The sequence below is a fragment of the Heptranchias perlo genome, chromosome 17 (genome assembly GCF_035084215.1).
Source record: "Heptranchias perlo isolate sHepPer1 chromosome 17, sHepPer1.hap1, whole genome shotgun sequence".
Classification (NCBI taxonomy): Eukaryota; Metazoa; Chordata; class Chondrichthyes; order Hexanchiformes; family Hexanchidae; genus Heptranchias; species Heptranchias perlo.
Window position 1 is genome coordinate 7,051,610 of NC_090341.1, and position 26,965 is coordinate 7,078,574.

Genomic DNA, 26,965 nt, shown 5'->3' on the forward strand with positions numbered 1-26,965 from the left:
GGGGCACAGTCTAAAAATTAGAGCCAGACCTTTTAGGAGTGAGATTAGAAAACATTTTTACACACAAAGGGTGGAAGAAGTTTGGAACTCTCTTCCGCAAACGGCAATTGATATTAGCTTAATTGCTAAATGTGAGATAGATAGCTTTTTGGCAACCAAAGGTATTAAGGGATATGGGCCAAAGGCAGGTATATGGAGCTAGATCACAGATCAGCCATGATCTTATCAAATGGCGGAGCAGGCACGAGGGGCTGAATGGCCTACTCCTGTTCCTATGTTCCTAATACAGCCAACGCTACCTTCACGCATGTGTGTGCATTTTTGTACAAGTTAAAACTAAGACAGAGCAATGCCACCACCCCCCCTCCAATGCCGCAATGAGTAAATCCACCATCTGACATGGCACTGAGCAATACGGTTCAAGAAATGTTCTAGGTTACAAATTGGCTTTTGTGCCCCTGAGCTGGGGGATTAGAAACATCAGCCAGGGTTCCTGTCCCTCATTGCTGTCCAGGGGGCAACTGCAAGGAAAATGCCAGTGAGTCGATGCCGGGAGAGGACAGGATTGGGATTGGTGGTGATGCCTCATGTGGAAGAATAGCCTACTGACGTTTAAAGAACGGCAACTTGGGTGTAGGCATCAAAGGACAGGCAGGGCCAGTGGAACCCTAACCCAGCGCTTGTTAACGGCTGCTCGGGAAAGGAGGGAGAAAACTGGAAGATCGAAGCTTCGGTTTGGAGTCCAAACCTACAGGAAAGTGGCTCTTAGTGAGAGTCGGAAACAAATCCAACCAACTCACACCTGCCATCAGGCTGAGTGCAGCCTACGATGGCCTGTTTATGTAGACCGCAGCAGTGTGGGGAGCAGAGGACCGACAGATCCTGTTACCGCAGTCCACTGAGTTGCTCCAGTGGTTTTCAAACCAACACGTTAAGTGCACTGAGCGTTTTACCCTCTGCCAGTCTCCAGTAGATTCTGTATCCGGAGCTTCCCGGGACCCCGCTCCAGGCTATCTGAATCCGCTTCCTCGTCGAGCTGATGATCCGCAGGCCCCCGACCGTTCCCAGAGGACGTTCGACAGCAGCTGAAATTTCAACGTAAAAATCCAACAGGTTAATGCGGACACGTAGGAACAACGAAGGAAAGATTAAGGAGGGGGGGCGGGGGGGGGGGGGGGGGGGGAAATCATTCCCTTTGGAAAACAGAACATTTTAACAAGGCTCTGAAGGTGATTGGCCGAGCTGTTTTACTCTGGTACGGGGGCCACATGTTTAAAACTTGGAATAAGAAGAAATATCAGCTGGTGCTTATTCACACAAAAGGTAACAGATGAGGGATAAGTCCCTAGGGTGAGATCACAGGATAATTATACATGTAGGAGGCCACTCGGCCCATTTTTGTTCATTCCCCCAGAAAGGTCCTTAAGACACTGCAGTTCAGAGTCCAATTGTTTCTTTAAAGATTCCCGGGTTCTTGCCTCCACTGCTCTGTCCATATATCGATCACTCTGTGTAGAGCAGAATTTCCTGATATCAATCCTAAATTTATCTTTTCACTATTTAACCTAAATTAATATTCTGGGTTGAATGTCTCCCTTCTTTTGAGTGGGTAGGGCCATTCCTGTCAAAATCTTGTATTTATGGAGTCTGGTCAAGACACTAATCCATCCATCTTTATGTTACGTGCTTCACACCTAACCTTAACAAAACGGTAGTTAAGATGCGTCAGCTTAACACCAGTTAATCTCAGATAAAAGCAGGAAATGCTTGCTCACTTTTCTGCACCATCTCCAATGCTTGCTCACCTCTCTGCACCATCTCCAATGCTTGCACACTTCTCTGGACACTCTCCAATGCTTGCACACTTCTCCGCACTCTCTCCAATGCTTGCACACTTCTCTGGACACTCTCCAATGCTTGCACACTTCTCCGTACTCTCTCCAATGCTTGCACACTTCTCTGGACACTCTCCAACATTTGCACACTTCTCCGCACCCTCTTCAATGCTTGCACACTTCTCTAAATCCTCTCCAATGTTTGCACACTTCTCTAAACCCTTTCCAATGCTTGCTCACTTCTCTGCACCCTCTTCAATGCTTGCACACTTCTCTGCACCATCTCCAATGCTTGCACACTTCTCTGCACCATCTCCAATGCATGCACACTTCTCTGGACACTCTCCAATGCTTGCACACTTCTCTGCACTTTCTCCAATGCTTGCACACTTCTCTGGACACTCTCCAATGCTTGCACACTTCTCTGCACTATCTCCATGCTTGCACACTTCTCTGCACCCTCTCCAATATATGCAACTTCTCTAAACCCTCTCCAATGCATGCACAGCAAAGTAACAACTGAGCTATTGCAGCACGAGTTGCCTCAGACAATGTTTGGGGCAGAGACAATTGCATTTTTTGAGAGAAAATTGAATAACTATTTAAAGCAAAGGAACATAAGAACATAAGAACATAAGAAATTGGAGCAGGAGTAGGCCAATCGGCCCCTCGAGCCTGCTCCGCCATTCAATAAGATCATGGCTGATCTGATCCCAACCACAAATCTAAAGAACACAAGAAGTCGGAGCAGGACCCGGCCACATAGCCCCTGGGCCCTCTCCGCCACCCACAGGGCATTGACCGATCCGAACTCAGCTTCATGTCCAATTTCCTGCCCGCTCCCCATAACCCCTAATTCCCTTTACTTCTAGGAAACTGTCTATTTCTGTTTTAAATTTATCTAATGATGTAGCTTCCACAGCTTCCTGGGGCAGCAAATTCCACAGACCTACCACCCTCTGAGTGAAGAAGTTTCTCCTCATCTCAGTTTTGAAAGAGCAGCCCCTTATTCTAAGATTATGCCCCCTAGTTCTAGTTTCACCCATCTTTGGGAACATCCTTACTGCATCCACCCGATCAAGACCCTTCACAATCTTATATGTTTCAATAAGATCGCCTCTCATTCTTCTGAACTCCAATGAGTAGAGTCCCAATCTACTCAACCTCTCCTCATATGTCCGCCCCCTCATCCCCGGGATTAACCGAGTGAACCTTCTTTGTACTGCCTCGAGAGCAAGTATGTCTTTTCTTAAGTATGGAGACCAAAACTGTATGCAGTATTCCAGGTGCGGTCTCACCAATACCTTATATAACTGCAGCAATACCTCCTTGTTTTTATATTCTATCCCCCTAGCAATAAAAGCCAACATTCCGTTGGCTTTCTTGATCACCTGCTGCACCTGCATACCAACTTTTTGATTTTCTTGCACTAGGACCCCCAGATCCCTTTGTACTGCAGTACTTTCCAGTCTCTCGCCATTAAGAAAATAACTTGCTCTCTGATTTTTCCTGCCAAAGTGCATAACCTCACATTTTCCAATATTATATTGCATCTGCCAAATCTCCGCCCACTCACCCAGCCTGTCTATATCCCCTTGCAGGTTTTTTATGTCCTCCTCACTCTCTACTTTCCTTCCCATCTTTGTATCATCTGCAAATTTTGATATGTTGCACTCGGTCCCCTCCTCCAAATCGTTAATATAGATTGTAAAGAGTTGGGGACCCAGCACCGACCCCTGTGGAACACCACTGGTTACTGGTTGCCAGTCCGAAAATGAACCATTTATCCCAACTCTCTGCTTCCTGTTTGATAACCAATCCTCCACCCATGCCAGAATATTACCCCCAATCCCGTGATTTTTTATCTTAAGTAATAATCTTTTATGTGGCACCTTGTCGAATGCCTTCTGGAAGTCTAAATACACTATGTCCACTGGTTCCCCTTTATCCACCCTATACGTTATATCCTCGAAGAACTCAAGCAAATTTGTCAGACATGACTTCCCCTTCATAAAGCCATGCTGACTTTGTCCTATTAAATTATGCTTATCTAAATGTTCCGTTACTGTCTCCTTAATAATAGACTCCAAAATTTTACCCACCACAGATGTTAAGCTAACTGGCCTATAATTTCCAGCCTTCTGCCTACTACCCTTTTTAAATAACGGTGTTACATTAGCAGTTTTCCAATCTGCCGGGACCTCTCCTGAGTCCAGGGAATTTTGGAAAACTATCACCAAAGCATCCACAATCCCTACTGCCACTTCCCTCAAGACCCTAGGATGGAAGCCATCAGGTCCAGGGGATTTATCCGCCTTGAGTCCCATTATTTTACTGAGTACCATCTCTTGAGTGATTTTAATCGTATTTAGCTCCTCCCCCCCCGAGAGTCCCCTGTTTGTCCAGTGTTGGGATATTCTTAGTGTCCTCTACTGTAAAGACTGAAACAAAATATTTGTTCAGCATTTTTGCCATCTCCATGTTTCCCACCATTAATTTCCCGGTCTCATCCTCTAAGGGACCTATGTTTGCCTTAGCCACCCTTTTTCTTTTTATATAACTATAGAAACTCTTGCTATCTGTTTTTATATTTTTTGCTAATTTCTTTTCATAATCTAACTTCCCTTTCTTAATCAATCCTTTAGTTACAGGGCTACAGCTAGAGAGCAAGGCAGTGACAGACATGATAGGCTGAATGGTTTCATGGGAGTCCCGATCAGAAACAGAGAATAATCCAAGTGCGGAATAGCATCATTCCCTGTGTGACTTACGAGTGGTCGCGGTGATAGTGACAGGCTGTCCTTCTCGATTTTCGATCAATGCAACAACTTTCACGAGGTAATTAACTCCCCCTTGCAGGTCCACAATATCGAAGGTGGTTACGTCTCCAGATACAACCTTGCTGGTCTCAGGTCCTCCTGCACAAAAATTGAGAGATGTTGGTGATTTTCCAAATAACTTCTGGGTTACAGCAGCCATTTCGTAAATGTATAGATGGTTTATATGTCGCCTTTTGAGTCAGCTTGGTGCAGTTGGTAGTACTCTCACCTTGGGGTCAAAAGGTTACAGGTTCAAACGTAATCTAGGCAGCTCCTCCAGGGCAGTAATGAGGAGTGCTGCATTTGGATTAAATTAAATCAAGGTTGCATCTGCTTGGTCAGGCTGCCACTGAAGATCCCTTGGCATTATTTGAAGAAGAGTTCGCCCGGTGTCCTGGCCAACATTCCTCTCTCAACCACCATCACCAAGAATAGATTACATAGAATTTACTGCACAGAAACAGGCCATTTGGCCCAACTGGTCTATGTCGGTGTTTATGCTCCACACGAGCCTCCTCCCTCCCTACTTCATCTAACCCTATCAGCATAATCTTCTATTCCTTTCTCCCTCACGTGTTTATCTATCTTCCTCTTAAAGACATCTATGCTATTTGCCTCAACTACTTCTTGTGGTCGCGAGTTCCACATTCTAACCACTTTCTGGGTAAAGAAGTTACCTGATCGTGCAGTTCATTGCTAGTTGTGGAATGCTACTGGCACAAAAAGCCTACCTCATTTAACAGTCACTGCACTCCAAAAGTAATTGATTTACGAAGCACTTTGAGAGGTTTCAATGATGTGATAAGATGTTGTATAGAAGCAAGTATTTTAATGCAGTTTTCGAGAGACTGATTGCTTGGTGAGCGTTTCCATGTTTTACTTTGCAAAGCAAATATCTCTCAAAGGTTAGCCAAAGCTTTGTAAGCTTAATCAAACTGAAGGTCTTATTATTGCAACTTACTAGAATCATAGAATCTTACAGCACAGAAGGAGGCCGTTTGGTCCATCGAGCCTGTGTTGGCTCTTTGAAAGAGCTATCCAATTAATCCCACTCTCCCGCTCTTTCAACATAGCCCTGAAAATGTTTCCTTTAGTATAAAAGAACTCCAATCTAAACAGTTAAAGTGTCCAACCATCCTTTTGAAGTTGCTAACGTTATGCTGCATGAGCGGAAGGGACAGTTCTTGAGTCAACACACTGTCCTTTCATCTCTTGAGGCCTGAACTGGAATCAACTCAAGGCTGACAGGATGAAAGTCTCCCTCGGTGGACTGAAATGGTCCAATGTCAAACAAGTTGAGGAGAATCTTACCCCAGTTTCCAATGGGCTTGAGACTACCCAGAATTGTGCACAAAAGTTGTATTAGACGGGAGTCATACTGCACTCAGTGAACTCCATTTGGTGTAAGATAGTGTCTCACACCTCAAGGCTTCAGTTCATTTGATAGTCTCTTGAGTTACATTGGCACTTTTGTGCTAATGCACAACCAGAACCACTTTGCATCGTCGCAAAAGCAGACATGCAACTGCATCCTTACACTCCTGGCTTCCGCACCTGAACGAGTGACTTAAAACAGAGACCACTGAATGACAACCATCCCTTCACCGGTATGTACCTCCACATCAGTGGGATTAATTAACACGTTGCATTAAAATGCACAATTTATTCACTAGAACCATTATTACATTTGATTAAGGCAAGAGTTCAATTCTTACAACACCAACAAAATAACACCTTTAATGCAAAGAATGTCCCAAGGCGCTTCACAAATAGGCATAAGAACAGTGGATGCTGAGTCAGGGGGTAGAGAGGTTAGGAGAAGTGACCAAATGTTTGGTTGAAGAGATGGGTTTTGAGAAGGTTTTTAAACAACAACAACTTGCATTTGTACAGAGAGGAGAGGGGGGTGGACATTCAGAGGGGATCAGGAAGGGAATTCAAGAGAGCAGGACCCAGGCAGATGATGCTCTACCACCGGTGATGGAGCAAAGAGAGGGAGGGAGGGAGGCAGAGAGGGATGGAGGAAGGGAGGATGAACAAAAGACGAGTCAGAGGAACGGAGTATGTGGGAGAGGGGGAATATAGAGCTGGAGGGGATTATTTAGACAGGATGAGGTGCGGCCGTAGAAGGATTGAACGACACTGACAAGGACGATAAATTTAAGGCATTGGGGGCAGGGAGCTAGTGTAGGTCAGTGAGGATAGGGGTGAAGGGGGAAGCAGGACTTCGTGCGGGACATTATACGAGCAACTGAGTTTTCGACAAGTTGAAGTTTATGACGAGTGATACCAACAAGGAGAGTGTTGGAACAGTCGATTCTGGAGGTGACGAAAGGACATATGGAGGTTTCAGCAACGAACGGCCAAGGTAGGGGCGGAGGCTGGCATTGTGGCAGAGGGAGGGCATAAGCGGTCTTTGTAACGGAAAGGATACGGGGTCTGAAACTCAGCTCAGGGCGTGAGGACGCCACGTGAGCACATCATTACAACAGAGGCTACACTTCAAAAGTACTTCATTGGTTGCAAAGCGCTTTGGGACGTCCCGAGATCGTGAAAGGTGCAAGTTCTTTCTTTCTTTAACAGAGGGAACCTACCGTCACTGCGTTTCCAGCTGATTCTGTAAGTTGTGGCTCCACGAACGCCGACCCAAGATACGCGGAGGACGTCGCTGCGGGCTTCAAGCACTCGCACGTCGCTGACGCCAGCTATCTGACCCTCTTCTGATATTGCTGTTGTAGCGACAACAGATGAGAAGTCACTAAGAAGCAACGCACATCAGGCTACTATCAAAGACAGCGGAACTCTCTTTCCACAATAATGGCCCCAATATGTACAACCACCTTCAAAATGGCTTGCTTCCTTGTACTTTGTTACAAAGAATGTACAGCACAGAAACAGGCCATTCGGCCCAACAGCTCCATGCCGGCGATCATGCTCCACATGAGCCTCCTCCCACCCTACTTCACCTAACCCTATCAACAAAACCTTCTATTCCCTTCTCCTTCATGTGTTAATCTTGCTTCCCCTTAAATGTATCTACGCTAGTCACTGCAACTACTCCTTGTGGTAGCGAGTTCCGCATTTCTATCACACTCTGGATAAAGAAGTTTCTCCTGAATTCCCTATTGGATTTATTTGTGACTATTTTATATTTATGGCCCCTAGTTCTGGTCTCTCCCGTAAGTGGAAACATCTCTACGTCTACCCTATCGAACCCTTTCCTAATCTTAAAGACCTCCATCAGGTCACCCCTCTGTCTTCTCTTTTCTGGAGAAAAGAGCCCCAGATCTTTCCTGATGGGTATAACCTCTCAGTTCTTGTATCATCCTAGTCAATCTTTTTTGCACCTTCTCCAGTGCCTCTATATCCTTATTATAATATGAAGACCAGAACTGTTCACAGTACTCCAAGTGTGGTCTAACCAAGGTTCTGTACAAGTTCAGCATAACTTCTCTGCTTTTCAATTGTATTCCTTTAGAAATGAACCCCAGTGCTTGATTTCCTATTTTTATTATCTTATTAACCTGCATTTTTTATAAAGCATCGTCCTTTGTTTGTACGGTCTGTATCTATTTTCTGTGGTTCTCCCCTTCTGGGTCTATCCTGAGGTGGGTTATGTTCAGTGTAAAATGTTCCTCCATTCACAATTTTACAAATGTCACACCCTGCCAGCACATACTCACCGGTCTTTGTCATTATGGTGACAGGAATCCCTTCTCTATTTCCCATTATGGGAGTGACTCTGACAGCGTAAGCTGTGTCGGGCTGCAGCTTCTGGATGTCAGCCGACCTGACATCTCCACTCACCACACTGCTCTCCTCAACTCCTGAATTAACAGACAAAAACTCTGCTGTAAAATCAACAACAGCTTGCATTTATATAGCGCCTTTAACATAGTAAGACGTCCCAAGGCGCTTCACAGGAGCGTAATCAGGCAAAATTTGGCACCGAGCCACGTAAGGAGATATTAGGACAGGTGACCAAAAGCTTGGTCAAAGAGGTAGGTTTTAAGGAGCATCTTAAAGGAGAGAGAAAGACAGACAGGTGATTCCACACCACTGACCTACACACAATTAGGCAGCTCCATGCCGTAGTTACACCACACGGATGTTTTTTTTAAAAATTCATTCTCAGGATGTGGGTTTCTCATGAACTTTATTGTTCATCCCCAGTTGCCCTGAGATGATGACAGTGGGCCTTCTTCTTGAACTGCTAATAGTGGTTTGATACAACTAAGTGGCTCGCTAGGCCACGTCAGAGGGCAGTTAAGAGTCAATCACATTGGCGTGAGAATGGAGTCACGTATAGGCCAGACCCGAGTAAGGACGGCAGGTTTCCTTTCCTAAAAGGACGTTGATTACATAGAATGGAGAGCACAGAAACAGGCCATTCGGCCCAACAGGTCCATGCCGGTGTTTATGCTCCACACAAGCCTCCTCCCTCTTCATCTAACCCTATCAACATATCCTTCTATTCCTTTCTCCCTCATGTGTTTATCTAGCTTTCCCTTAAATGTATCTATGCTATTTGCCTCAACTACTCCTTGTGGTAGTGAGTTCCACATTCCAACCACTCTCTGGGTAAAGAAGTTTCTCCTGAATTCCCTATTGGATTTATTAGTGACTATCTTATATTTACGGCCCCTAGTTCTGGTCTCCCCCGTAAGTGGAAACATTTTCTCTACGTCCACCCTATCGAACCCTTTCCTAATCTTAAAGACCTCCATTAGGTCACACCTCAGCCTTCTCTTTTGTTGGGAAAAGAGCCCCAGCCTGTTCAGCCTTTCCTGTTAGGTATAACCTCTCAGTTCTAGTATCAACCTAGTAAATCTTTTTACGAACCAGTTGGGTTTTTTTAACGACAATACGACGACTGCACGGTCACTTTTTACCGAACGCAGATTTTTATTTCCAGATTTTTAATAGTGAATTCGAAATCTGAAACTGCCGCGTGGGATACGGACTCACATCCTCTGGATGGCTAGTCCCAGGGCCTCTGGGTGACAAGTCCAGTAACAAAACCACTACACCACCAAAGAGCAGACGATCTGACACTGGGCTGTTGTAACAGTGGATGGGACAACCCTTTAACCACACTTTATAAAATCAGCAAACCATTAAACCCACCATCAGCGCTCTTCCATGTGATTTTGTATGTAGACGCCCTGCCTACTCCTGTCCAGGCGATCCGAAGCTTGTGGCTTTGAGCCTCAGCCACTCGCACATTGGTCACATCTCCTACGATGGCATCTTTTTTTATTGAAAAAAATCCACAGAAATACGTTAGTCATAATTAACACCGTTTTTAAATTTATTTGGAGCCAGAAAACAAAATATGGCCGATTTTTCCTCATTCTCCTCCACTCGACCTGCCCCCAATCGTATTTGTGGACATGTCCCTAGGCCCAAATATTCCCAGGTACACACCCAAACCTGGCAGGGCCTTGCAGGTACAAAAGGGGGCAGGAAACCAGCCGCTGCCCCTGGCTTGAGAGGCCTGCAGTAGCGGTAATGGCCACTGAAGGCAGGGACTTCTGCCCGCTGTCCAAAAGCAGCAGCCAAAAAAAACCTCCAGCCCCGATCCTTGTACTGCTGGCCTGCGAGAGGTAATGCTTGCCTTCTGGCTGGCCTCCCAGTTTACACCCAGACCTGCTCAGAATCTCCATACCTGAGCAGGGCTGGGCGCAAGGCCGAGGGCTTAGTCCTTCTAGGCAACCGTCCAAATGGGCACCTACTCAACACTGATGGAGAAAATGAGGCACAGGACTGCTAACATCCTCGCCTGCCTCATTTGCTTGGCTCTTCCTCTTTGGAGCACAAACACATCCCCAACCCCTCCTTCCCAGGGATCCTCAGAAAATCCCTGGACAACCTAAAGGGTGCAAACGGCCAATGTAAAAGAAAGAACTTGCATTTATATAGCGCCTTTCAGGACCTCAGGATGCCCCAAAACGCTTTACAACCAATGATGCACTTTTGAGGTGTAGTCGCTGTTGTAATGTAGGAAACGCGGCAGCCAATTTGTGCACAGCAAGGTCCCACAAACAGCAATGAAATAAATGACCAGATCATCTGTTTTAGTGATGTTGGTTGAGGGATAAATATTGGCCAGGACACCGGGGAGAACTCCCCTGCTCTTCTTCAAAATAGTGCCACAGGATCTTTTACATCCACCTGTGAGGGCAATTTAATGTCTCATCCGAAAGACGGCACCTCTGACAGTGCAGCACTCGCTCAGTACTGCACTGGGTTATGGGCTCCGTCCCTTTTTCCTCTGCGTTGCGCCCGGGAGCCAAGCGATCCCCTGGAAAATGAGCCCTAAGTGATTTGGATGCAGCCATCCAAAAGCACTCACGTGTGACATGGGTTTGGTTAATCTCTCAGTGGGCATCGGCTGCACTAAATGGCATTCTCACTCAGAGAGACCGGTGTGGAAAATAGAAAGACACCATATCTTTGTGGCAGGGGGAGGATCTTTCGAGAGTGACGGACATCATTGGAGCAGAGTAGCGGCACCTGTAGAATCATAGAATCATGTAGCACAGAAGGAGGCTGTTCAGCCCTTCATGCCTATGCCAGCTCTTTGATAGAGCTATCCAATTAATCCCACTCCCTCGCTCTTTCCCCGTAGCCCTGCAAATTTTTCCTTTTTAAGTATATACCCGATTCCCTTTTGAGATGAACAACTGAATCTGCTTCCACCACTCTTTCAGACAGTGCATTCCCGATCTCTGCATCAAACCATTCTCTAGATAGACTGAGAGTACTGACACTGGGGGGTAAATATTAACGGGGAGCTGGGAAGAGAGCGGGGGTGGGGGGAGCATTTCCTGACGGGACACCCGGAAGTATGGGTTTCCCGGATGTCCTTACAATTTTGACGTAAGGACGTCTTTCAATTTTTTCTGTAGGTTTTCCACCCGACAGGCCAGCCAGATTGACAGATTGGCTGTCAGTTGGACAGAAGAGCGGCCAGGGAGCAGATGCCAGCAGCTAAGTATTAGATCGGGGTCGAGTCGGTCATCGGGGTCAGGGGTCATCAGGGGGAATCATTGGGGTCAGGGGTCATCGAGTGGCGTAATCGGGGTCAGGGGTCATTGGGGTCGGAGCTTGTGGAGGTTGGAGATCGTGGAGGGGTTTGGAGATCATTGGGGGGGGTCAAAGATCGTGGGGAGATCGGGGATCGTAGGGAGGGTTCGGAGATCGTGGTGAGGGGGTCGGAGATTGTGGTGGGGTGTGGGTCGGACATAGCGGGGGGGGGTCAGCCGATCGCATGTGTGGGATCGCTGCAGGTAGGCTTGTTGGACTCCTGCTCCTCCTGGTCCACAAACCGTGTGATAAAGGCACTTACCTGTTGCTCCAGGCCTTCTCGCCTCCTCTTACGTGGGGTGAAGCAGAAGGCCAGTGAATCCCAGCCCCCAAGAGTTAAAAATAAAAAAACAATTAAAATGGAGGCCCGCAGCTTCCTTAAACGGTTTTACTGACCGACCCGCCTCCTGAGAGCGGATTGGTCGCCCGCCCCTCGACCTGCTGCCGTTAAAACCGGAAATGGGCGGGTTGGGGTCGGGTTTTACATTTTTACTATTTTTACCTTTCCACCCGCCCCCAACCCATCCGTTCGTGGGGTTAAAATTTACGCCTGGGTGCCCAAATTGGAAAGCGTTCCATTCCCCAGTACTTGCATCCCTCACCCTGGCGGAGCACAAAATTCGGCAAAAAAAAAATTACAAGAACATTGTGCCAACTAAGCCTCAACGGCAATGTTGCCAATGGTGGGTTGGCACCTCACCACTTACCGGTCCTTGTAGTCACTGTGACCGGGCTTCCCTCCCTGGATCCAACCATTGCCGATACGTCAACTGCATACACGGTGTTCGGCAACAACCCTTCAATGTCGAACGAGCTAGAGCCACTGCTCAGAATTCTGCTGTCCTTGACACCTGAGGAATAGAAGAGCGATCCATTAAAATGGAGACCTGAGAGCGCGAGGGATCTGCGGACAACCAACAACAACGACAACTTGCATTCATACAGCGCCTCTGACGTGGTAAAACGTCCCAAGGCGCTTCACAGCAGCGATTATCAGACGAAAATTTGACATCGAGCCACATGAGGAAATATCAGAACGGGTGACCAAAAGCTGGGTCAAAGAGGTCGGTTTTAAGGAGCGCCTTAAAGGAGGAGAGAGAGGCGCAGAGGTTTAGGGAAGCAATATCCAGAGCTTAGGGCCTAGGCAGCTGAAGGCACGGCCGCCAATGGTGGAGCGATTAAAATCAGGGATGCGCAAGAGGCCAGAAGTGGAGAAGTGCAGAGATCTCTGCTAAAGTGAGTGAGGTCGTCCTCAGGTCTGCTCTTTAACTTAGTAGGGTTGCCAACCCTCCAGGAATTAAAGACTAATCTCCAGGACACTGGTGCTAACAACCCAGGAAAAGATTCACAGGGGCATTAAAAAAAATTCTGGGCTTCTTTTCGTTTTCTTTGAACACTTTTGTTTATTAAGTTATAAAAATATTGGAGCTGGGGAAATCCAGCCCTCACTGTCAAGGTTCATTCATGAAGAATGGTCACCAGAGAGCTGCTGGAACCATAACACACCTTGATCGAGTAGCTTCATAGGAACATAGGAACAGGAGTCGGCCATTCAGTCCCTCGAGCCTGTTACCATTCAATGAGATTATGGCTGATCTGTATCCTAACTCCATCCACCGGTCTTGCCTCCATATCCCTTAATAACCTTGGCTAGCAAAAATCTATCGATCACAGTATTAAAATTATTAATTGAGCCAGCATCTACTGCTTTTTGTGGGAGAGAGTTCCACACTTCTACCACCCTTTGCGTGATGAAACGTTCTCTCCTGAATGGCCTGGCTCTGATTTTAAGGTTATGTCCCCTTGTCCTGGACTCCCCCACCAGCGGAAAACGTTTCTCTCTATCTACCCTATCAATTCCTTTCCCAATCCTAAAAGCCTCAATCAAATCACCCCTTAACCTTCTACGTTCCAGGGAATACCAGTCTAGTTTACGTAATCTCCCCTCACAATCTAATCCTCGGAGCCCTGGTAACATTCTGGTGAATCTGCGCTGCACTCCTTCCAGTGGAAAAGAGGAGGAAACTGGGAGGGGCTGGGGGGGGAGAGGGCGGAACAGGCCTGATTTCTGTTGGCCTGAACTGTAAGGAATAGACTTGAGCAGGGAACAAGTGGGACTGAAGGCGTTCGATTTTCCCACGCTCTATACTGGAACCTCACAACACTGAACAGCAAACACCTACCATCAGCACGCCTCCATGTGACCTTGTACGCTGTCGCCCTGCTAACTCCGGCCCACGTGACACGAATCCGAGAGCTTTGCGTTTCAACCACTTGAAGATTAGTCACGCCTCCCGTAAGAGATTCTTATAAAAAGAAAGTTTTTAAAAAAACAAGAAACAAGTCCGTCCCTTTTTAGTAGGTCAAATCTACCCTGCCTGTGTTCTCACCATATCTCTCAACCCTTTCTCTCTTTGGACATGCATCCAATGGCCTTTTCAACTCGTTTCAGGCATTCTCAGGTCAGATACCGCACAGTTAGATGCAGGGTAAAATTAGCTAATTTCATCAGGTCCGCTAGGGACTGGAATGAAACTGCCCAACTCATTTCCCTTGGGGTTCTTGGGAAGAGGGCGTTCAACCATCAGTCTGGTTGGAATCAAGACCCCAGATCTCGAAGGTGAAAGACCGTCATCTAACCTCCTCCATCCCCAGCGCCCCCTGGCGCTGACTTCAACAAAGCTGGCAGGAGGTGGCACAGGCCCATCGCTGTGGTAGAAGCCTTTAAACATGCCAGAACAACAAGGGTTCCATTCAAAAAATACACTGAGGCTTTCCCATCACGTTCCTTGTTGCTGCAGCAGATCAACAACGGCTTCAGCAAGGGGGCGAATGGAGGGCGAAGCAAGATTGCATTTTGCATGCAATGCAAAACATGTCAAAAACTCACACTGACACGACCCGTGCCTCTACAGCCGCCACCTTTAGCCAAGTCCAAAACCAAGCAGTTGGCAGTCCGGGGGAGGGTGGGATCACAGCTTCAGTTCCAATGTCTGCTTTACTGATGTTGAAAATATGAATCGCTCATAACGTCTCCACAACGCAATAAGACGAACTTCTACCCCCAATAAGTTCTTTAGCTCTGAAATCTCTGCCCTGTTGCACCAGTGCAGAAAATCAAAGGAAGTCAGACACTTACCAGTTCGCGCCGTGACTGTGTTGGGGATTCCCTGTCTGTTTCCGACCATTGCTGAAACTCCAATTACGTACACCGTATCCGATTGCAATCCTTCGACGCCAAACGTGTTAACAGTGCTGCTCAGCATTCTGCTCTCCTCAGTTCCTAATTCAAACAAAGAGAAATGAGATGAAGGATGGGAAAGTGTCAATGGTGAAGAAAGACTTGCGATAACACAGCACCTTTCACCACTTTAGGATGTCCTAAAGCACTTTGCAAGCCAATGAATTACTTTTGAAGTATAGTCCCTGTTGTTTTGTCGGCAAATGCGGCAGACAATTTACAGCCGCAGTGAGGTAAACGATGCCTTTTTCTTTATTTGTGCTCAGGATATGATGAGCACATATCATCATATGTGATGGGCCTTCATCTTGAACAACTGGTTTACCAGGGCCACTTCAGGAGGCATTAGGTCAACCACATGTGGGACTGGAGTGGGCCAGACCGGGAAGGGATGGCACGTTCCCTTTTCTGAAGATCATTAATGAATCAGTTGGTTTTTTTTTAACAGTTTTCATGTTGGGAGTTGAACTCCCAATCTTTTGAGTCGTTAGTCCAAAACCATAGGCGTGATTTAAGAGGGATGAATGTTGGCTCGAACACCAGGGGAGCTTCCTGCTCTTCTATGGGATGTCCAGCTGAACGAGCAGACGGTACCTCAGTTTAATGTTACAACCAAAAGACAGCACCTTCAACAAAGCAGCACTCCCGCAGTACTGCAATCAATTGTCAACCTAAATTACAGGCTCAAGTTCTGGAGTAGGGTTCAAATCAATAACCTTCTGACCAGAGGCTACCAACTGAGCCAAGGCGACCCCAATAATCATAGAATCATAGAAGTTTACAACATGGAAACAGGCCCTTCGGCCCAACATGTCCATGTCGCCCAGTTTATACCACTAAGCTAGTCCCAATTTCCTGCACTTGGCCCATATCCCTCTATACCCATCTTACCCATGTAACTGTCCAAATGCTTTTTAAAAGACAAAATTGTACCCGCCTCTACTACTGCCTCTGGCAGCTCGTTCCAGACACTCACCACCCTTTGAGTGAAAAAATTGCCCCTCTGGACCCTTTTGTATCTCTCCCCTCTCACCTTAAATCTATGCCCCCTCGTTATAGACTCCCCTACCTTTGGGAAAAGATTTTGACTATCGACCTTATCTATGCCCCTCATTATTTTATAGACTTCCATAAGATCACCCCTTAACCTCCTACTCTCCAGGGAAAAAAGTCTCAGCCTATCCAACCTCTCCCTATAAGTCAAACCATCAAGTCCCGGTAGCATCCTAGTAAATCTTTTCTGCACTCTTTCTAGTTTAATAATATCCTTTCTATAATAGGGTGACCAGAACTGTACACAGTATTCCAAGTGTGGCCTTACTAATGTTTTGTACAACTTCAACAAGACATCCCAACTCCTGTATTCAATGTTCTGACCAATGAAACCAAGCATGCTGAATGCCTTCTTCACCACCCTATCCACCTGTGACTCCACTTTCAAGGAGCTATGAACCTGTACTCCTAGATCTCTTTGTTCTATAACTCTCCCCAACGCCCTACCATTAACGGAGTAGGTCCTGGCCCGATTTGATCTACCAAAATGCATCACCTCACATTTATCTAAATTAAACTCCATCTGCCATTCATCGGCCCACTGGCCCAATTTATCAAGATCCCGTTGTAATCCTAGATAACTTTCTTCACTGTCCACAATGCCACCAATCTTGGTGTCATCTGCAAACTTACTAACCATGCCTCCTAAATTCTCATCCAAATCATTAATATAAATAACAAATAACAGCGGACCCAGCACCGATCCCTGAGGCACACCGCTGGTCACAGGCCTCCAGTTTGAAAATAATGGCTGAGAATATGTCATCCTCGTATCGTCTGTGCACAGATGGGAATGTTTCCTGCCTCAAGTTAATAACATTGGTGGCACAAAGTCATTCACAGTCAACGATGCCCTGAGACAACACTTAAACATAGAATCATACAGCACAGAAGGAGGCCATTTGGCCCTTCGTGCCTGTGCCGGCTCTTTGAAAGAGCTATCTAATTAGTCCCAATCTCCTGCTCTTTCCCCATTGCCCTGCAATTTTTTCCCTTTCAAGTATTTATCCAATTCCCCTTTTGAAAGTTTCTATTGAATCTGCTTCCACCGCCCTTTCAGGCAGTGCATTCCAGATCATAACAACTCGCTGTATAAAAAAAATTCTCCTCATCTCCCCCTCTGGTTCTTTTGCCAATTACCTTAAATCTGTGTCCTCTGGTTACCGACCCTCCTGCCATTGGAAACAGTTTCTCCCTGTCTACTCTATCAAAACCCCTTGGCCATTAGGGGGAACGCCCAACTCTAATCTCACTAGAACCTTCTTTTTTTAAATGTTGTACTTGTATCCCGTCATTCTGTGACCAAAGTTTCATCTAGACTGACACACCAGTGAGTAATGAGGGAATGATTCATTGGCAGAGGTGCTGCCCTACAGAAGACATGTTAAACCTAGGTCTGTCTCCCTCTTCTTGTGCTTCAGGTGGACATTGTAGATCAGATTTCACGATACAAAGAACAGCTTCGCAGGTACTGGCCAACAACCAACACCATCAAAAAACTAACTATTCATCTCATTGCTGTTTGTGGGATCTCGCTGTCTACAAAATGGCTGCCTCATTGACCCACATAACAAGAGTGGTCGCACAATGTAATTCGTTATATGTAAACTTAAGTCCGAAACTAGAGTCTTAAATTTAAACAAAGACAATTACGTAGGTATGAGGGGCGAGTTGGCTACGGTTGATTGGGAAATTAGATTAAAAGATATGAGGGTAGATAAGCAATGGCGAACATTTAAAGAAATATTTCATAATTCTCAACGAATATACATTCCGTTGAGGAATAAAAACTCCACGGAAAGGTGATCCAACCGTGGTTAACTAAAGAGGTTAAGGATAGTATTAGATTAAAAGAAGAGGCTTATAGTGTTGCCAAGAAGAGTAGTAAGCCTGAGGATTGGCAGAGTTTTAAAAGCCAGCAAAGAACGACCAAAAGGTTGATAAAGAGGGAGAAATAGGATATGAGAGTAAACTAGCAAGAAAATAAAAACAGATTGTAAAAGTTTCTACAAGTCTGTAAAAAGGAAGAGATTAGCGAAAGTAAACGTGGGTCCCTTAGAGGCTGAGACAGGAGAAATTATAATGGGGAATAAGGAAATGGCAGAGACATTAAACAAATATTTTGTATCTGTCTTCACAGTACAAGACACAAAAAAACATACCGGAAATAGTGGGGAACCAAGGGTCTAATGAGAGTGAGGAACTTGAAGTAATTAATATTAGTAAAGAATAAGCACTGGAGAAACTAATGGGACTAAAAGCCGACAAATCCCCCGGACCTGATGGCCTACATCTGAGGGTTCTAAAAGGGATGGTGCAGAGATAGTGGATGCATTGGTTGTGATCTTCCAAAATTCCCTAGATTCTAGAACAGTCCCAGTGGATTGGAAGGTAGCAAATGTAACCCCGCTATTCAAGAAAGGAGATAGAAAACAGGGAACTACAGGCCAGTTAGCCTGGCATCAGTCATCGGGAAAATGCTGGAATCTATTATTAAGGAAGTGGTAACAGGGCACTTAGAAAATCATAATATAATTAGGCAGAGTCAACATGGTTTTATGAAAGGGAAATCGTGTTTGACAAATCTATTAGAGTTTTTTGAGGATGTAACTAGCAGGGTAGATAAAGGGGAACCAGTGGAGGTGGTATATTTGGATTTTCAAAAGGCATTCCACAAGGTGCCACACAAAAGGTTGTTACACAAGATAAGGACTCATGGGATTGGGAGTAATATATTTGCATGGATAGAAGATTGGTTAACGGACAGAAAACAGAGAGTAGGGATAAATGGGTTGTCTCTCAGTCGTCTGCACATAAGTGTATATGACAGGTCACAGATGGCTTGTTTGCTGGGGCATCCGACTACGTCAACTGCCCCATCGACGACATTAACATTGTTGGGTTGGCAGGCTGTAACTGGTGGGGTGCCGCAAGGATCAGTGCTTGGGCCTCAGCTATTTACAATCTATATTAATGACTTAGATGAAGGGACCGAGTGTAATGTATCCAAGCTTGCTGATGATACAAAGCTAGGTAGGAAAGTAAGCTGTGAGGAGGACACAAAGAGGTAAATTTTAACCGTGAAGAACAGGTGGGGTGGGGGCAGGTGGGCAGTGAAAATTGTCGGTTCCGGAAGCAGGACCAAATCCCGGCTCCAGCCCGCCAACTTCCGGGATTGACCCAGACGCAACTTCTGAAAACCGGAAGTCCCGCTGGCTAATATTTAAAGGGCCAATTGAGCTATTCTGGCATATTTAGGAACATAGGAACAGGAGTAGGCCATTCAACTCCTCGTGCCTGCTCCGCCATTTGATAAGATCATGGCTGATCTGTGATCTAACTCCATATACCTGCCTTTGGCCCATATCCCTCAATACCTTTGGTTGCCAAAAAGCTATCTATCTCACATTTAAATTTAGCAGTTTGCAGAAGAGAGTTCCAAACTTCTACAACCCTTTGTGTGTAGAAATATTTTCTAATCTCGCTCCTGAAAGGTCTGGCTCTAATTTTTAGACTGTGCCCCCTACTCCTAGAATCCCCAACCAGTGGAAATAGTTTCTCTCTATCCACCCTATCTGTTCCCTTTAATATCTTATAAACTTCGATCAGATCACCCCTTAACCTTCTAAACTCTAGAGAATACAACCCCAATTTGTGTAATAAATTACTGAAGGATGTTAAATTTTTGTGGTTTGAACTACACAAGCCATTTTAACTGTTTCTGAATGTGTCTCCCGTGGCCTCTGAAACACGCCATGGAAACGGAGGCGAGTTGCAGCCGGCCCCCATTTGGACCTTTAAACCAGTGATTGACACGTGAAGAAAAGGTGAGTTTTTGTACCAGGGCACTCAGTTCTCTCAGACAAACCTTTGGCTGGGAGTTCTTTGAGTTTAGACTCAGATTTCTTTGTTCACACTCAGAATTCTTGTGTTCACACATATTTTGGACCCCCTCAAACTGACAACATCAGGATGGGGGGGATGCAATCGATTTATTCTACAGTACATCTGAGGAGGAGGCACATCACCATCCGCGGCAGGCACGGCGTGCAGTTCTGGGAGTTGTAGCTCCACAAGACGGAGATGCGCCACAAGGACCTGCAGAAGAGCAGAGAGGGGACCAACGGAGGGACCGAGGTTGCAGGAGGCACTACCCTCGTGAGAGGGGCTACAGGCAGAGGCTGAGCTTCTTGGACCTCTCTGAGCAGCAGTGCCTACGAAGGCTCAGATTGAGTCGCCAGGTGGTCGCAGACATCTGCAGCCTCCTTCATGCAGCGCTGCTCCTGGCTGGGCCTGGTGGCCATGCATTGCCCATCACAGTTAAAATTACCGCTGTCCTCAATTTCTTCACCTCCGGATCCTTCCAGGGCGCCACCGGTGACATTGCCAGGATCTCTCAATTGTCACATAAGTGTATACGACAGGTCGCAGATGGCTTGTTTGCAGGGCATCCGACTACGTCAACTTCCCCATCAACGACATCAGCCAGACTGAGAGGGCAGTGGGTTTCCACTCTCTGGCTGGCTTCCCACGGGTACAGAGTGCAATTGATTGCACACAGGTAGCAATCCGAGGACCTCCACATGAGCCAGGACTGTTCATCAACCGAAAGGGATATCATTCCATCAATGCGCAGCTGGTTTACGACCCCCGGGAGAGGTTTCTGCAGGTGTGCGCCAGATTCCCTGGCAGCTGCCATGATTCCTTCATTTTGCTTGAATCCAAGCACAAGACAGACTTAAGGGCTGGCTCCTTGGAGACAAGGGATACCCCCTGCAGACATGGCTCATGACACCTGTGAGGAACCTCACCAGCGAGGCACAGCAGCAGTGCATCGCCACCAGGTCTGTCAATGAACAAGCCATAGGAATGTTCAAGATGTGCTTCAGATGCCTGGTTCGATCTGGGGGAGCCCTTCAGTGCTCACCAGCGAAGGTGTGTGGAATAATAATCGAGTGTTGCATCCTGCACAGCATCGCTGAACAGAGAGGGTTACAGGTGGATGAGGTCCCAGGTGCACATGAAGCATCCGCACCTGCCATCAACAGTGAAGAAGACGAGGAGGAGGAGGAGGAGGAGGAGGAGGAGGAGGAGGACGAGGAGGAGGACGATGGGCAACCCATCGGCAGAGCAGTGTCTCACCTGGCTGCTCGTGATGCCAAGGAGTCACTCATATTTGATAGATTCTCAGAGGGAGATCTGCAAAGTGAAGATAGTCAAGTACTCAGACCACCTGGAACGACCACCAGCTTCACCCCCCACCCCCCACCCCCTCCCCCTCCCCACCCCCTCCGTTCTCAAGAGAACAGTCCTGCGCTGCACCCACGACCTTGGCACGGTGCTCCTGCTGCTCAGCTCCTCTGCCCCCTTGAGCCAGGCCTTCTTGGTGGCAGAGGCAGGGCGCTTCCTCCTATCCCCCAGGGATAGGACTTCCCTCCTGCTCCTCACACCGGCCAGTAGCAACTCAAGTGAGGAGTCAGTAAAGCAGGGTGCTGGCTTTGTTCTTTGTTGTTCCATTTCTTTAAATTGCTTCTTTCTCCCTCTAACTCCCTGGTTGCAATGTCCCTTTAAATACTCCAGCTCCCAGCACGTCATTCAGGTGCGCAGTACGCCCGCTGCGCAGCTTGGAGACGCCAAACACGGGAGTCACATTAAGGGCCTTCAATTGAGTCGCAATCGGCCGAGAAAACGCACAAAAAATTTTTTCCGGGTTTCCCATCCACGTATTGTCCCCCTGCTGAGATCCCCCCGCTAAGTTAAAGTTTATCCTAAAGAGGCTGCAAAGGGATATTGACAGGTTATATGAGTGGGCAAGAAGGTGGCAGATGGAGTATAATGTAGGGAAATGTGGGGTTATTCACTTCGGTAGGGAGAATAGAAAAACAGAGTATTTTTTAAATGGTAAGAAACTATTAAATGTTGGTGTTGAGAGGGACTTGGGTGTCCTTGTACACGAAACACAGAAAGTTAGCATGCAGGTACAGCAAGCAATTCGAAAGGCAAATGGCATGATGGTCTTTATTGCAAGGGGGTTGGAGTACAAGAGAAAGGAGGTCTTGCTGCAATTGTATAGGGCTTTGGTGAGACCATGTCTGGAGTACTATGTACAGTTTTGGTCTCCTTAACTAAGGAAGGATATACTTGCCTTAGAGGTGGCGCAACGAAGGTTCACTAGATTAATTCCTGGGATGAGAGAGTTGTCCTATGAGGATGTCACTGAGCGGCTACAGGGCATTCTCAAGGGGGAGGGTGAGCAGGCAGAGGTCGTGGTCCACATTGGGACCAACGACATAGGTAGGAAGGGAGATGAGGTCCTGCATCAAGAATTTAGGGAGCTAGGTAGCAGATTAAAGAGCAGGACCTCAAAGGTTGTAATCTCTGGATTACTCACAGTGCCACGGGCTAGTGAGTATAGAAATAGGAGGATAGAACAGATGAATGCATGGCTAAAGAGTTGGTGCAGGAGGGAGGGTTTCAGTTTCCTGGATCACTGGGCCTGCTTCTGGGGAAGGTGGGACTTGTACAAGTCGGACGGGTTGCACCTGAACCAGAGCGGGACAAATATCCTTGCGGGGAGGTTTGCTAGCACTGTTGGGGGGGGTTTAAACTAACTTGGCAGGGGGATGGGATACAGAGTGGAGCTACAATCGGGGGTGATGTGCAGCCAAATATAGAGAAAAAAACAAGTCAGCTTGGAAGACAGGGCAAATATGTGAGGGCAAGGCTGGATGGCATCTATTTTAATGCAAGGAGTCTTGCGAATAAGGTGGATGAACTGAAGGTGTTGATAAACACATGGGAGTATGATATTGTTGCTGTCACAGAGACATGGTTGAGGGAGGGGCAAGACTGGCAGCTCAATATTCCGGGGTACAGAATCTTCAGGCGAGACAGAGGGGGAGGTATAAGAGGAGGGGGGGTCGCAATATTAATTAAAGAATCAATTACTGCCATAAGGAGGGATGATATATTAGCAGGTTCCTCGAATGAGGCCATATGGGTGGAGCTTAAAAACAAAAAGGGGGCAAGCACTTTGATGGGAGTGTACTATAGGCCCCCAAACAGTCAGGGGGAGATAGAGGAACAGATATGTAGGCAAATCTCAGAAAATTGTGCAAATAATAGGGTAATAATAGTGGGGGATTTCAACTTCCCCAATATTAACTGGGGTACTCAGAGTGTAAAAGGCTTAGAGGGTACAAAATTCTTAACGTGCATCCAGGAGAGCTTTTTGAGCCAGCATGTAGAAAGTCCTACAAGAGAGGGGGCGGTACTGGACCTAATTCTAGGGAATGTGGCCGGCCAAGTGGAAGAAGTGCTAGTAGGTGAGCACTTTGGTGACAGTGACCGTGACCATAATTCGGTGAGATTTAAGGTGGTCATGGAAAAGGACAGGGAGGGGACGGAAATAAAGGTTCTAAATTGGGGGAAGGCCGATTTTAATAGGATAAGGCAGGATCTGGCCAAAATGGACTGGGATCAGCTGCTTGTAGGAAAATCCGCAACGGAGCAATGGGAGTCTTTCAGAAGGGAGATTGAGACCATACAATGGCAACATGTTCCCGTAAAGGTCAAGGGTGGTTCCAAGAACTCCAGGGAACCTTGGATGTCAGGGGATATACGAGAATGGATTAGGAAAAAAAGGAGGGCTTTTGGCAGATACAAAAGGCTAAAGACGGAGGAAGCCCTAGAGGAGTACAAAAAGTGCAGGGGGATACTTAAAAAAGAAATTAGGAGATCAAGGAGGGGCCATGAAATAACACTGGCGAGCAAAATAAAGGAAAATCCTAAGATGTTTTATAAGTATATTAAGGGTAAGAGGATGACTAGGGAAAAAATAGGGCCCATTAGGGACAAAAATGGCAATCTGTGTGTGGAGCCGGCAGATGTAGGAGGGGTTCTAAATGAATTTTTTGCATCTGTTTTCACTATGGAGAAGGACGATGTAGACATAGAAATACGGCAGGGGGACTGTGATATACTCGAACATATTAACATCGAGCGGGAGGAGGTATTGGCGGTTTTAGCAGGCCTAAAAATGGATAAATCCCCAGGCCCGGACGAAATGTATCCCAGGCTACTGTGTGAGGCAAAGGAGGAGATTGCGGGGGCTCTGACACATATATTCAGAACCTCTCTGGCCACAGGGGATGTGCCAGAGGACTGGAGAATCGCTAATGTAATACCATTATTCAAGAAGGGGAGTCGGGAAAAACCGGGGAACTACAGGCCAGTGAGCCTAACATCAGTGGTAGGAAAATTATTGGAAAAAATTCTGAAGGACAAAATTAGTCTCCACTTGGAGAAGCAAGGATTAATCAGGGATAGTCAACATGGCTTTGTCAAGGGAAGATCATGTCTGACTAATTTGATTGAATTTTTTGAGGGGGTGACTAGGCGTGTGGATGAGGGTAACGCAGTGGATGTGGTATACATGGATTTCAGTAAGGCCTTCGATAAAGTCCCCCACAGGAGACTGGTCAAGAAGGTACGAGCCCATGGAATCCAGGGTGCCTTGGCACTTTGGATACAAAACTGGCTTAGTGGCAGAAGGCAGAGGGTGATGGTCGAAGGTTGTTTTTGTGACTGGAAGCCTGTGGCCAGTGGGGTACCACAGGGATCGGTGCTGGGTCCCTTGCTGTTTGTGGTCTACATTAATGACTTGGATATGAATGTAAAAGGTATGATCAGTAAGTTCGCTGATGATACAAAAATTGGTAGGGTGGTAAATAGCGAGGAGGATAGCCTCAGTCTGCAGGACGATATAGATGGGTTGGTCAGATGGGCGGAACAGTGGCAAATGGAATTTAACCCGGAAAAGTGCGAGGTGATGCACTTTGGAGGGACTAACAAGGCAAGGGAATACACAATGAATGGGAGGACCCTAGGCAAGACAGAGGGTCAGAGGGATCTTGGTGTGCAAGTTCACAGATCCCTGAAGGCGGCGGAACAGGTAGATAAGGTGGTAAAGAAGGCATATGGGATACTTGCCTTTATTAGTCGAGGCATAGAATAAAAGAGCAAGGAGGTTATGATGGAGCTGTATAAAACACTGGTTAGGCCACAGCTGGAGTACTGTGTGCAGTTCTGGTCGCCACACTACAGGAAGGATGTGATCGCTTTGGAGAGGGTGCAGAGGAGATTCACCAGGATGTTACCAGGGCTGGAGCGCTTCAGCTATGAAGAGAGACTGGGAAGATTGGGTTTGTTTTCCTTGGAGCAGAGGAGGCTGAGGGGGGACATGATTGAGGTGTACAAAATTATGAGGGGCACAGATAGGATGGATACTAAGGAGCTTTTTCCCTTCGTTGAGAGTTCTATAACAAGGGGACATAGATTCAAGGTAAAAGGCGGGAGGTTTAGAGGGGATTTGAGAAAGAACTTTTTCACCCAGAGGGTGGTTGGAGTCTGGAACTCACTGCCTGAAAGGGTTGTGGAGGCAGGAACCCTCACAACATTCAAGAAGCATTTGGATGAGCACTTGAAATGCCATAGCATACAAGGCTACGGACCAAATGCTGGAATATGGGATTAGAGTAGACAGGGCTGATGGCCGGCGCGGACACGATGGGCCGAAGGGCCTCTATCCGTGCTGTATAACTCTATGACTCTAGGAGAGATTGAGTAGAATGGGCCTCTACTCTCTGGAGTTTAGAAGAATGAGAGGTGATCTCATTGAAACATATAAGATTCTGAGGGGGCTTGACAGGGTAGATGCTGAGAGGCTGTTTCCCTTGGCTGGAGAGTCTAGAACTAGGGGGCATAGTCTCAGGATAAGGGGTCGGCCATTTAGGACCGAGATGAGGAGAAATTTCTTCCATCAGAGGGTCATGAATATTTGGAATTCTGTACCCCAGAGGGCAGTGGATGCTCAGTTGTTGAGTATATTCAAGGCTGAGATCGATAGATTTTTGGACTCTAGGGGAATCGAGGGATATGGGGATCAGGCGGGAAAGTGGAGTTGAGGTGGAAGATCAGCCATGATCTTATTGAATGGCGGAGCAGGCTCGAGGGGCCGTATGGCCTACTCCTGCTCCTATTTCTTATGTTCTTATGCGCCTTCAGCTGCCTAGGTCCTAAGCTCTGGAATTCCCTCCCTAAACCTCTCCGCCTCTCTCTCCTCCTTTAAGATGCTCCTTAAAACCTATCTCTTTGACCAAGCTTTTGGTCGCCTGTCCTAATATCTCCTTACGTGTCTTGGTGTCAAATTCTGTTTGATAATCGCTCCTGTGAAGCGCCTTGGGATGTTTTACTATGTTAAAGGCGCTAAATAAATGCAAGTTGTCGTTGTTGTAGGGGTGGAAATAAAATGAGGCAGGCATCCCGTTCCTGGTCGTTATCCAGTGACCCCCCACCCCCTCCCCCACCCCCACCCTTGCTGGAAGGTGTTCCATCAGGATTCGACCAGGCTACACTGCCCTCCCCCTTCTAAATAGCCTGCTGACATTTGCTATCCAGCTCACATGTGACGAGTGGCCTCATGAGTGAGGGTCAGGGGCTACTGTTGACTGGACACTGCTAGCTCAGCAAGGAATCAGCACCTTGAGGAAAAGAGATGAAAACAGAGGTGGCAGAAATAAAACTTTGATCAGCTCGACGTGCTTTAGAGACGTTCGGCACAGCAGAGGATAAGTTATGGAGAAGCAACAGGAAATCATCGATAGCAAACAATTATTGATAATAATATTCGCCCACACAGACTTTCTCCCAATCTGAAAGAAAAAAAGAACTTACATTTATAGAGCGCCTTTCACGACCTCAAAATGTCCCAAAGCGCTTTACAGCCAATGAAGTATTTTTGAAGTGTAGTCACTGCTGTAATGTGGGAAACACAGCAGCCAAATTGCGCACAGTAAGATCCCACAAACAGCAATGTGATAATGACCAGATAACCTGCTTTTTAGTGATGTTGGTTGAGGGGTAAATGT

General features: G+C 46.7%; 1 protein-coding gene across 1 annotated transcript in view; it reads right to left on the reverse strand.

Annotated features, from left to right (window-relative positions):
- Positions 1 to 26,965, reverse strand: part of LOC137334354 (collagen alpha-1(VII) chain-like) — a 299,572-nt gene that overhangs the window by 184,839 nt on the left and 87,768 nt on the right. Inside the window, exons 18-25 of the mRNA XM_067999062.1 lie at positions 14,883 to 15,026; positions 13,927 to 14,049; positions 12,451 to 12,594; positions 9,782 to 9,904; positions 8,338 to 8,481; positions 7,249 to 7,383; positions 4,607 to 4,753; positions 954 to 1,085 (exon numbers count right to left, since the gene is read on the reverse strand). Coding sequence (XP_067855163.1) covers positions 954 to 1,085; positions 4,607 to 4,753; positions 7,249 to 7,383; positions 8,338 to 8,481; positions 9,782 to 9,904; positions 12,451 to 12,594; positions 13,927 to 14,049; positions 14,883 to 15,026 — 1,092 coding nt within the window. The remainder of the gene's footprint in view (positions 1 to 953; positions 1,086 to 4,606; positions 4,754 to 7,248; positions 7,384 to 8,337; positions 8,482 to 9,781; positions 9,905 to 12,450; positions 12,595 to 13,926; positions 14,050 to 14,882; positions 15,027 to 26,965) is intronic.